The sequence below is a fragment of the Sapajus apella genome, unplaced genomic scaffold (assembly GCF_009761245.1).
Source record: "Sapajus apella isolate SASKATOON/1434 unplaced genomic scaffold, GSC_monkey_1.0 scaffold103, whole genome shotgun sequence".
NCBI classification, from domain to species: Eukaryota; Metazoa; Chordata; class Mammalia; order Primates; family Cebidae; genus Sapajus; species Sapajus apella.
In genome coordinates, this window is record NW_022437043.1 from 2479301 (window position 1) to 2491498 (window position 12198).

The following is a 12198-nucleotide window of genomic DNA, read 5'->3' on the forward strand; positions in this document are numbered from 1 at the left end:
ACCAAGCACAGGCTATATTGAATGTTGTGGAATATGGCACTATGATGGAAATAAAAAATACACCCAAGCTTTCTACCTAGCTAGGAGGATCTTAGTTTACTCTCATTTTAGTATTCACTGATTAATGTTTATTTTTCTTTTCAATGTTTTTTTCTATTAGATGGTAAGGATTATAGATGTGCAAGCCACCAGCTATAAACAATTAGAGGACGTAACAATGATTTTTGTGGAGGATATTGCTTTTATCCTCCTTGCTGCAAGATATTTTATTATTTTTATAGGCTTTTCATTTATAAACATAAGAAATTTTGCTTTCCTGATATTTAGTATATGGATTGAATATAAAGTTGTTTTTAGGCTTTAAGAATTATCTAGGTCTGTACTGTCCAGTGTGGTAGCCATTGGCCACATGTTCATTTAAATATTAAAATGAAACTATTTAAAAATTCAGTTGTCTATTTGCACTAGCCATGTTTCAAAGTGCTCAGTAGCCACATATGTCTAATGACTACTGTATTGGACAGCACAGATCATAGGATATTTTTATCATTGCAGAAATTGTTCTGTTGATTGCTGATGCAACCACAAATGATTTTCTTTCAAATTTCTGACTGTCCTTACACTAAAGGTATAGGATGAGTCCTAGGGGGAAAGCATAATAATTCTTTAATGATTTTTATAAGAATAGAAATGATATAGGTTAATTATGAAAAAAATCTCAAAAATACAGAAAAGTAAAATGAACAAAATACAAAGAAGATTCTGTGTCAACCAACTATATAGACCGTGTTTTTTTTTTTTTTTTTTTTCTCTGTGACACAGCCCTCAGAAGATCCTGAGAACATGCCCCCTAGATAGACTTTCTATTCTTAGCACCTGTTTTATATTGCAGTCCTTCTTCTCTGCAGTTTGTGTCCAAACATACTGTACAGGGATGATTTTACGTGTGTACACTTAAAATTTAAAAAAGCAAGAAATAAAAATAATTCTATTGACTGGAAATATTTTAGCTTTATGGAAGTTTATCTGAATGTTCTGAATCTAAACAATAATTATATATCTTCTATGTTATCGTTAGCCTTTTGAGTCAAAATATAAAAGTTCTGTGTTTTATTCTAGATTATTGTATGAATTAGGAGCGTTGGAAATTATCTCAAGTTGTTTATTTTCCTTTAAATGTTCTTTAAAAAGTGTGTTAGATATTTGGTTGTATCTGATATCAGAATTACCTCAGATACTTCAAATTAATTCATGAAGTTTCACTATGAAGTGGTAACACAGTGTGCTTGGCAACTTTCTTCTGCCCTTTTGCTCATTTTCATCTGGTTTGATATTTGGCTCTGTCAGCATCGTTGACCACCCATGTTAGTTTTGTAGGTGCACGGCGGGTTTATGGGGAAATTATTAACAATTTGTTAATCAAGCCTGAGTATATGGGTACCTGAATTTGAAATCAACCATTCCAGTTTTTACCTGATTTTATATTTCATGATGATCAGCATTATGTATAATATTAATTTTAGGTGTGTTCCTTAGTTTATGAGAAGTAAAAGATAGGGAGTTGATGATCAAGGCAGTGGCATCAAGGGTGATAAGAGGAAGTAGAGGATATTGGCATCTTTTTTGTTTACATCATTAAAGAAAATTCGTGTTTGTATCTTGAATCCTTTTTACCATGAAAACATATTTGCCTGTAAATTTAATGTTAATCAGCCATGTGAAGCTATCAGAGGACTAGGAAAAGTTTATAAATAGCCTAAGAGTTTAAAAAAAAAAAAAAAAGATGCTCATTATTATAATGAGAACTTTATTTACAATATTCTTGTTAGCTTTGGAAAGTCATTTAATGTAAAATTAAGAATTGTAATGTATCCCAATAATGTTAAAAATTTCTTTGACATTATAAAAGCACTGTAATAAATTGTATTTTTATACTCTATCCATCTGCTAGATAAGAATTATATATGACAAAGAGGATTTTGAAATTTCATACCTTCAGATTATAGTAATTTCTGAGACTAAAGTGTAGCATTCACACTATAGGGAAGCAGAATGATTAGCTTTCAGTGATTGTGATTTGGTACATATAGCTAAGAGTGGAATAGAAACTGAAGAGAAGTTCTTTTAGAAATCCTTAGGCTTTAAGGATAATAGACTAAGCCTAGAATTCAACTTGTTTAGAATGGATTATCCAAACTTGTTGAACATTTATTTATGTGCTTAGGATAGGTAAATGTTAGGATATACATTTTGAAACTCTATATTAAAAACTCTGTATTTCACAGGAGAGGAAAAATGAAGGCATTCAAAGTGAGTACTCTGGCCCACATCACATTTTCTTATCTCAACAAAGCTCTTGAAATGGTAGTGAAAGAGTTTTTTACTGTAATAGAAACTAGCCAAGTTTCTTTCTTTGTGGGTACCAAACTTGCAAGTGTTCCTGGGAGTATATCAGAGATTTGAGAATTCACACACGTTTCTTACTTCGTTGACTCCAGGACACATTATTAACAGAGCAGTGTTATGGAGTATTTAGTTGTTAATGGGGGAAATTTTGACAAAATTATTGGGAACCTTGAGAGAATTAGAGCTTTGTTATTACCCCCGAAGGAAAAGAAACACCTAAGTACCTATTGTGTGCCGAACATTGAGATAAAGCCTTAGAGAAGTTTTCTAGTTTTATTCCTTTTATCAGCTCTTTGAGTGTTATTAAAATAGAAAGGATAAATTCCACAGGATCTCCTGTAGCAAATGACAAGTGGAATTTGGTCAGACTCTAGAGCTATGTTCTTTTCATTGTTCATTTTGTCCTGCAGTCCTCCTGTGTTATAAAAACGAATTGATATTGTTAAAATAATGTTATTTTTTTCTTTGGGGAAGGAAATGTGAGAGTGGGAGCACATGCATGTATTGGAGTTGGAAGTAAGATGAGAAATGAAGTTAATGTGTTTGAAGTATATCATGTGAAGACATTGAAAGGCAGTATATGGTAGTTTAAAACTGGTAGAGGCCGGGCGCGGTGGCTCACGCCTATAATCCCAGCACTTTGGGAGGCCGAGGCGGGTGGATCACGAGGTCAAGAGATCAAGACCATCCTGGTCAACAAGGTGAAACCCCGTCTCTACTAAAAATACAAAAATTAGCTGGGCATGATGGTGCGTGCCTGTAGTCCCAGCTACTCGGGAGGCTGAGGCAGGAGAATTGCCTGAACCCAGGAGGCAGAGGTTGCAGTGAGCCGAGATCGCGCCATTGCACTCCAGCCTGGGCAACAAGAGGGAAACTCCGTCTCAAAAAAAAAAACAACAACAACAACAGCAAAATAAAACTGGTAGAGGTTCCGGCAAAAAGTCAGTAAAAGCAGTTCAGTGTAAATTGTAGGTATTTTTATTACTCTAGAGATTCTATGAGATCTCAAATAATTCAATAAAGTTCTTCCCAAAGATGCATATTATTGATATTTGAGAGCAGTTTTGTTTATATCAGTGGGGACCACAGTAGTAATTTAGACTTGCAACTTAAGAATAAAATGGTCAAAATGCTCCTACATTATCTTATTTGGCAAGTATTGTTTTCATGTATAAATGGGAAAAGCACTTACACCATAATGAGTGGCTCTTTTAATAAATACATGGGGAAGCTGTTCCTTCTGTAGAATGCTGTATTGAATATGTCTGAGATAGAAGTGAAATTTTCAATACGGACTTAGGTGATCGAATAGAGGCTATATGCATTATCTCGGGGAGGAAATGTATTTTAGGGCTTTATTTTTTGCTTACATATTTGTGTTTTTCTTATTTCTAGGCTGTTCGCTGCTATGAATCTCTAATCTTAAAAGCTGAAGGAAAAGTGGAGTCTGATTTCTTTTGTCAATTAGGTCACTTCAACCTCTTATTGGAAGATTATCCAAAAGGTAATTTTTTTCTTGTCCATTATTGTTTGATTTATACATGTGTTGGATTGTAATTATTTGTGCTTTATCAAGAGTACTATCCTAAGAAATTCTAAGTGCGTGAACATACTAAACAGTGAGAAAGAAAAGTGGAGAAGATGGAAATGGAAAAATGTCATAACTCCATCTAAATCATCAATAATTTGGCTATTCAGTAAAAGTGAAAACCACCTATATGTGCAGTACAGTTTTGTTCTGCCTTGTGAAAATCCTTGCCCTTGAAAGGCCTTCCCATAGTAGAAAGTAAGTTACTTTGATACAGATATTTGTACATTGATGGATACTTTGGAAAGGTAACAAAAACTCAGCATTTTCTTTATCCTGAAACATTTCCATTTTAGTCCAAAAATACTTGAATGAAAATCTGATCTGTAAGTAGCCGTGTTATCTGGTAACTTACAGATAAAGGTAAGTAATACAGAGAGATGATCACAGATGAGCCTTGGATAACACCAGTTTTTAAAATTTACTTGAAATATTTTTCCTTTAAGAAATGAGTGAGATAAATAACTCAAAAGTAGTCAGTCCCTAAGATTTGCCCTTTTTTATGGTACCGGGCTGCCAACTCAGACCATTACTCACTTAGGAAGTTAAAAGCACCCCAAAACCCCATCCCTCCGATACCAAAGGAAAAATCCACATTAAAAGAAAATTATTATTATAACCAGGAACATTTTAACGTTTTGATGATAGTAAACATTTTGATGTGGAGTGGATGGAGGTGTTACGCTTGTTTTCAACAAGTGTGTTTAGAGGGCAAAACACCTGGCAGATAGTTTCAGGGCTAAAGTGAAGGATTGTTAGTTGTTCGTGTTGATGTTTTATCATGCGACTTTTGTGTTAGGTCAAGTGAATGTTTTCCTAATGAAAATGCAATTTTAGTCTGAGGCATATTGTGTGAGGTTTGAAATATAGGCTTATTATGCGACTTTTGTGTTAGGTCAAGTGAATGTTTTCCTAATGAAAATGCAATTTTAGTCTGAGGCATATTGTGTGAGGTTTGAAATATAGGCTTATTTCTCACCTCAGCTCTATTATATACAGCTGCGTTATCTTTAACAGATTATACATAAACATTGCTGGCATCTTGTCTAATCTGTAAAAGGGGAAGGAAGTGATGGATGGCACCTCATGGGTTTTCAGATTATGTGACATTGGTTAGGACTTAGCAAAATGGTTTCAGTCCAACAGGGTAATGGGTGTTAATAATTACTTAATACTCCATTAGATATTTTATCTTTAATTAAAAATGGAAACTTATTTAAAGGAAACTATTGTACAAAAAATAGAGGCATACCTGGGAGATATCGCAAGTTTGGTTTTAGACCACTGCAATTTATTGCAAATATTGTAATAAAACCAATTTTTTGTTTCCTATTACATATAAAAGTTATGTTTACACTGTAAGTGTGCAGTAGCATTATGTCTAAAAAATGTCATACTTTAGTTAAAAAATGCTTTCTTGCTAAAAAGTGCTAACAGCCAACTGAGCTTTCAACAAGTTGTAATCTTTTTGCTGGTGGATGGTCTTGCATCAGTTTTGATGTCTGCCGAATGATCAGGATGGTGGTTCCTGCAGGTTGGGGTGGCTGTGGCGGTTTGTTAAAATAAGAAAACATTGGACTTTGCCTATCAGTGGACTCCTTTCTTTCATGAAAGGTTTCTCTGTAGCATGTGATGCTGTTTGAAAACATTTTACTTACGGTAGAATTTCTTTGAAAACTGGAGTCAGTCCTCTCAAACTCTGCCACTACTCTGTTAACTAAATTTACATAATATTCTCAATTCATTGTTATCATTTCCACAATGTTCATAGCACCTTTATCAGGAGTAGATTCCATCTCAAGAAACTCCTTTTGGCCAGGCAAAGTAGTTCACGCCTGTAATTCCAGCATTTTGGAAGGCCAAGGCAGGAGGATTACTTGAGCCCACGAGTTCGAGACCAGCCTGGAGACCCCATTATCTTAAAAAAAAATTAGCTGGGTGTGGTGGCATGGACCTACCCTGGAGGCTGAAGTGGAAGGATCACTTGAATCTGGGAGGTCGAGGCTACGGTGAGGTGGGGTCACATCACTGCACTTAAGCCAGGATGACAGAGTGAGACTCACTTTCTCTTTTTTTTGTTTTTTTTTAAAGAAACGACTTTCTTTGCTCATCTATAAGAAGCAGTTTCTTATCCACTCAGACTCCACTTCTGTTTCTTTTGCTGTTTCCAGCACATCTGCAGTTACTTCCTCCATTGACTTCTTGAACCCCTCAAAGTCATCTATGGGGCTGGGAATCAGCTTCTTCCAAACTCCAGTTAATGTCGATATTTTGACCTTGAATGTTCTTGATAGCATCGAGAATGATGACTCTTCCAGAAGGCTTTTAATTTACTTTGCCTAGATCCATGAGAGGAATCACTATGGCAGCTATATAGCCTTACAAAATATATTACTTTAATAAGACTTGAGGCTTGTGGCTCATGACTTAATCCCAGCTCTTTGGGAGTCCTAGGTGGGTGGATCACCTGAGGTCAAGAGTTGAGACCAGCCTGGCTAACAAGGCAAAACCCCGTCTCTATCAAAAATACAAAAATCGGCTGGGTGCAGTGGTGCATGCCTGTAGTCCTAGCTACTCGGGAGGCTGTGGCAGGAGGATCGCTAAAACCTGGGGGGTGGGGTTGGGGGGGCAGGTTGCGGTGAGCTGAGATCGCACCACTGCACTTCAGCCTGGGTGACAGAGTGAGACTCGGTCTCAAAAAAGAATTAAGACTTGAAAGTAAAAATTACTCCTTGATGCATAGGCTGCAGAATGGATGTTGCGTTAGCAGGCATGAAAACAACTTTAATTTTCTTTTTTCTTTTTTTTTTTTTTTTTTGAGACAGAGTTTCGCTCTTGTTACCCAGGCTGGAGTGCGATGGCGCGATCTCAGCTCACCGCATCCTCCGCCTCCTGGGTTCAGGCAATTCTCCTGCCTCAGCCTCCTGAGTAGCTGGGATTACAGGCATGCGCCACCATGCCCAGCTAATTTTTTGCGGTTTTAGTAGAGACGGGGTTTCACTATGTTGACCAGGATGGTCTCGATCTCTTGACCTCGTGATCCACCCGCCTCGGCCTCCCAAAGTGCTGGGATTACAGGCTTGAGCCACCGCGCCCGGCCCAACTTTAATTTTCTTATACATCTCCATCAGAGCTCTTGAATGACCAGGTGCATTGTCAGTGAGCAATGATATTTTGAAAGGAATCCTTTTTTCTGAGCAATAGTTCTCAACAGTGGGCTGAAAATATTCAGTCAGCTGTGCTGTGAACAGATGTGCTGTCATCCAGACTTTGTTTTTCTATTTATAGAGCCCAGACAGTAGATTTAGCATAAATCTTGAGGTCCCTAGGATTTTCTGAATGGTAAATGAGCAATTGCTTCAACTTAAAGGCATCACCTGGATTAGCTCCTAACAAGAGAGTCAGCCTGTCCTTTGCAAATTTGAAGCCAAATGTTGATAACTCTCTCCTGTCTATGAAAGTCCAACATGGCATCTTCCTCAATAGAAGGCTGTTTCATGGAGATTGAAAGTCTGTTGTTTAGTGTAACTGCCTTCATCAATAATCTTAGCTAGACCTTCTGGATAATTTGCTACACTTCTCCATCAGCACTTGCCGCTTCACCTTGCACTTTTATGTTATGGAGATAGCTTCTTTCCTTAAACCTCATGAACCAGCCTCTGCTAGCATCACACTTTTCTTCTGCAGTGTCCTCACTTCTCTTGGCCTTCATAGAACCCAGGAAAGAGTTAGGGCCTTTCTCTGGAGTGGTCTTTGGCTTAAGGGAGGGAATGTTGTGGCTGGTTTGATCTTTTATCCAGACCACTCAGACCATGTCCATATCAGCAGTAAGGTTGTTTTTATTTTCTTGTCTTTTGTGTGTTCAGTGGAGTAGCACTTCAAATTTCCTTCAAGAATGTTTCCTTTGTGTTCATAACTTGGCTGTTTGGCACAAGAGGACTAGCTTTTGGTCTGTCTCAGCTCTCTAAGTGCCTTTCTCACTAAGCTTAATGGTTTCTAACTTTGGATTGAAAGTGAGAATTGTGTAACCCTTTCTTTCAGTTGTACACTAAGAGGCCATTGTAGGGTTATTAAATATGCGTAATTTCAATATTGTTGTGGCTTAGTGAATAGGGAAGCCCAAGGAGAGGGAGAGAGACCAGGGAACAGCCTGTTGGTGGAGTAGTCAGAACACACACAACATTTATCAATTAACTGTCTTATATGGGCACAGTTAATGATTCCCCAAAGCAATTACATTAGTAACGTCAAAGATTGGTGATGACAGGTCATCATAACAGATACAGTAATAATGAAAGTGTTTGGAATATTGATTTGCCAAAATGTGATACAGAGCCATTAAGTGAGCACACGGCTGTTGGAAAAATGGCACCAATAGACTTGCTCTACGCGGGGTTGCTATGAACTTTCAATTTGTAAAGAACGTAAATATCTGTGAAGCACAATAAACGAAGTGTAATAAAACGAGGTATGCCTGTAGAATTCTATACAATCTGCTACTTTTTTATTGCTGCACCTTTATGTAGTTGGAGGACATGCTAATTTTAGAGCATGTACAGAGAGACCTAGACTTGAAAATTAGGTTTACATATGGGGCTGTATGTACTTGCTACTTAGTGGTTGTTAAACAATAAATCTGTTAACACTGTTAGACTATGACTATAGCTTTATTTTTCTTTTATAAATTGTTTTTTTTTTTTTTTTTATTATTTATGTGAGACAGGGTTCACTGCAGCCCCAAGCTCCTGGGCTCAAATGATTCTCCTACCTCAGCCTCCTGAGTAGCTTGAACTAGAGGTGTATGCCACCATGCCTAGCTAATTTTTGTATTTTTTTTGTAGAGACAGAGGTCTTGCTTTGTTACCCAGGCTATTTTTGAACTCCTGGGCTCCAGCCATCCTCCCACCTCAACCTCCCAAAGTGTTGAGATTCCAGATGTGAGCCACTGTGCCTGGCCACTTATAAAAATTTTGGATATGAAGGTAATGAATCAGGGGCATTCATCTTGGATATGTGTTTTCTTTTTTAGAAGGGAGGGCATGTGGCAACTAGACTGTGTTAGCAAAGTAGCTGGTGAGAGTAATCTAGTAAGAGAAGAGAAGGATAATCTTAAGGATTAAGTCCTTGAAAACATGTGCTTTGTTTAGTGTTGTGTAGATGATCTGGCCATTGATAAGTAGTCAGCAGCTTGATTAATGTGTAGTAGGGGGAAGAAGAAGGAGAAAATGAATGCGGGGGTATGCAGATATAGTCAGTATATTTTAATATTCAAGCTGGTGGTTTCTATTATTTCCTAGATGTAGTTTGTTATTTTTAAAAATCCTCTTTGAGGCTTTTTAAGGCACATTTCCCCTTAAAAAAAATTCTCTATCTGTTCTCTTCACTTTCTGCAAGTCCAAAACTAGAATCGGTCTCTAATAGCCCTCTCAGGTCCTCTTCAACACACACTCATACTCTCAAGACTACCAATTTATAGAGACGTTTGTTACCTTTGGCTGCTTCCTCCTCCTCCTCTTTGGAACCAGTACAGAATAAGAGAACTACTAACCCTGGGCAAATAGATACTTATTTTTAGAGAACACATTATAAACCATAGCTTCCCTGGAATAAACCGTATAATAAACATGTAATTCTGTGAGTGAACTGCTCAGGTATATGTACATAGGCGACTTGCTAGCTTTGTTTTTCTGAAGACAGCCCTGTAATTATTTGCCCTGATTCATAGTCATCTTTTCTGAGGAAAGTTTCCTGAGCTTGGTGTTCCTCTTGAGTTTAGTTCCTTGCGGGAGGTCGGGGGGGGGGAGCTAATATTTCTACAGTAGAAAATGGTAGGACCTGTTTTGTGTATGTTTTGGGGTGTGGTTTTTCTTACCCTTAATTGTCATTTTGCTCTCATCTACTTTCTGTCTTATAACAATTCCAGAAAAAATTTTGGTCTGAAGATGGTATAATTTGGTAATCATTTATCTTTTCTGTTATTTCAGACAAATTTGATACAGAAGGAAAAAAAGCTTTGTAAAACATTTTCTTAGCCTTTCTGGCTGGTGATGTAAATGAAGAGTTTAAAAAAAAGTCCTGTCACTTTATTTGGTCATTTTGCTTATAGGAATTTATTTTAAGTCTTAAAATAGTAATTAGGTAGGGGATTGTGGGAAAATAGAGGCTCAGTGCATTCAGCCTGTTGTTGTACATTCTGTTCCTCAGGAGGGAGTGTAGCATACAAGATGTTTAGTAAGGAGTTTGCTTTATGTTCAACAGCTTGGGAAGGTGGAGGATAAAACCAATATTGGACAGAGGGAGAAATTAAGCTGTGGCAGCCTTTACTAACTTCATGGGAAGCTCTGGAGTCAGAATGGCCCTTGAGAGCTATACCAAGTTGGGTCAAGATAGCCATGCCTTTATTCTCCAGTTATTCCATATTGAACATGGGCCAGCCTGGGAAGAAGTATGATCATGGACAAGTTGGCTCTCTGCAACTGAAGTAGCTTCTGTAGAATCTCAACAGAGGCTTTCAGCAAGCTGAACTCCCAGCAGTTCTTTCTTGAAGTGGTATATGAGTGTTCTTTACAGTGTCTACTATACTTCCTTTTTACCCCTAATTCTAAAGCTAACCCATTAACCCCCTAAGCCAAATGGCTCATGGGGCTCTCAGACAGATAAGCCTTCAGCTGTGGCGATGATGCAGTGATTTCACTTCTGTGGGTTGGAGGACAACCTGAGAGATACAAAACCCTGGGCACAATATATATGCACAAGCATATATATATTCAGATAAATATATGTGATGGATCTTAGGAGCAGTTAATTAATAGATAATATGTATTAATATCTATGAATATGTGGTAAATTATAGGCAAAAGAGTCACTGAGTTAAGTTAATTAGAAAATCAGGTAGCAGATTACTTCAAAGTATATAGCAAAAATATAAACATATAAATTAGAGGTAAGAGACTTAAAGGATAGATAGTAAGAATTTCAGAAGTAAGAAATTAGAGGAGTATAATAATCATTCCTGACATTAATATGCAAATCTCGAAACTCTTAAAAATTGTTTCTTTGTATTTGTGAGCTGGAAGTTTTCCCATTTATAAGTTCCCTGAAATTCTAGCCAGTGATAGATTTTTCTTCCATTCTTCCTTCCTTCAAGCAGTTGGTCATTTGTTGCATTTCTGTCACTTTTGGGCAAAATTTGCTTTGTTTTTTTCAATTCTTAAGCAGTTACAAATGGCCAGGGGGCAAGTTACATGCCAAGAGCTGCTAACGTGGAGAAGCCTTAAGTTAGAGCTTGGAAAGTTTTCTTTCTTCTTTTGTCTTTTGCCTGTCAAATGACAATACTCCATCCTGGAATATTTGGAATATTTATAGTATAAGAACATGAAATGTGTGTTTTCCAATCATAGATTTTGTTTGGCTTCTTGAAAATTGTCCATTTCTTTAATCCATTTTCTGTAATCATTCTTAAACAGGCTTTAAGCATTATGAAGATGTCCAAATAACTGATTTCTCTCCTTCTGTATTAAGGACTTTAGAAAATTCTAGTTACAGTAGACTGGGAGTTTTCATGGATAAGTAACTTAAAGATTAGGAATAAGGAATGTGCTTTGGTCAAAAGGGTATTACTAGGGAGACTCTGGTGATGGATACTTGTATAATGTACCTTTAAAGTTTTAATAATGTGTTTTTCTGATTAAGAAACAGTATGTTAAGATCTTCCTAAAATAAGATGCTAAGTATAATGAAGGTAGAGTATAATTGTTGATAAAATGTGTAAACAAGTAGAAAGAGCGCTCATGGAAGAAATGGAACAAATGCTCATGGAAGAAATGGATCAATTACAAATCTGTTCCTGCCATTTAGAGTATTAACTTTGTGACTTTGAATTTGAGCATTCATATTTATTTCTCAGTTCACCATGTTTTCGTATGGATGCCATGTTTCTCCCAACTGATAATTACATGAACTTCTTTAAAAATTTTTTTTAAATTTTTTCTCTTTAGTTTTTTATTTCTTTGGGGTGGTTTTTTTTTTTTTTTTTTTTTTTGGTAACATCTTTTCACATCACATGCACTTCTTATACCTCAGTTTTATTTGCTTCAAAAAAATCATACTATCTTTTAAAGGCTTCCCAATCCTAAAAGAGAATTTTAATGAAGCCAGGTGATATATATATAATTCATCAAATTATTGAAAGTATGCCCTCCGAA

General features: G+C 36.7%; 1 protein-coding gene and 1 long non-coding RNA gene across 11 annotated transcripts in view; both read left to right on the top strand.

Annotated features, from left to right (window-relative positions):
• The window catches only part of KDM6A (lysine demethylase 6A), a 191656-nt gene that overhangs the window by 58167 nt on the left and 121291 nt on the right, over positions 1–12198 (top strand). For all 10 annotated transcript variants that reach the window (XR_004262774.1, XM_032258554.1, XM_032258555.1 and 7 more), the window contains one exon: positions 3802–3910. Coding sequence is in view for 8 of the 10 variants with exons in the window: in XM_032258554.1 (XP_032114445.1) it covers positions 3802–3910 (109 nt within the window). In the remaining 2 variants the exon portion in view is untranslated. The remainder of the gene's footprint in view (positions 1–3801; positions 3911–12198) is intronic.
• LOC116536744 lies at positions 3917–5133 on the top strand. Its single transcript, XR_004262775.1, has 2 exons — positions 3917–4793; positions 4890–5133. It is a non-coding gene; the product is annotated as an uncharacterized LOC116536744 (long non-coding RNA).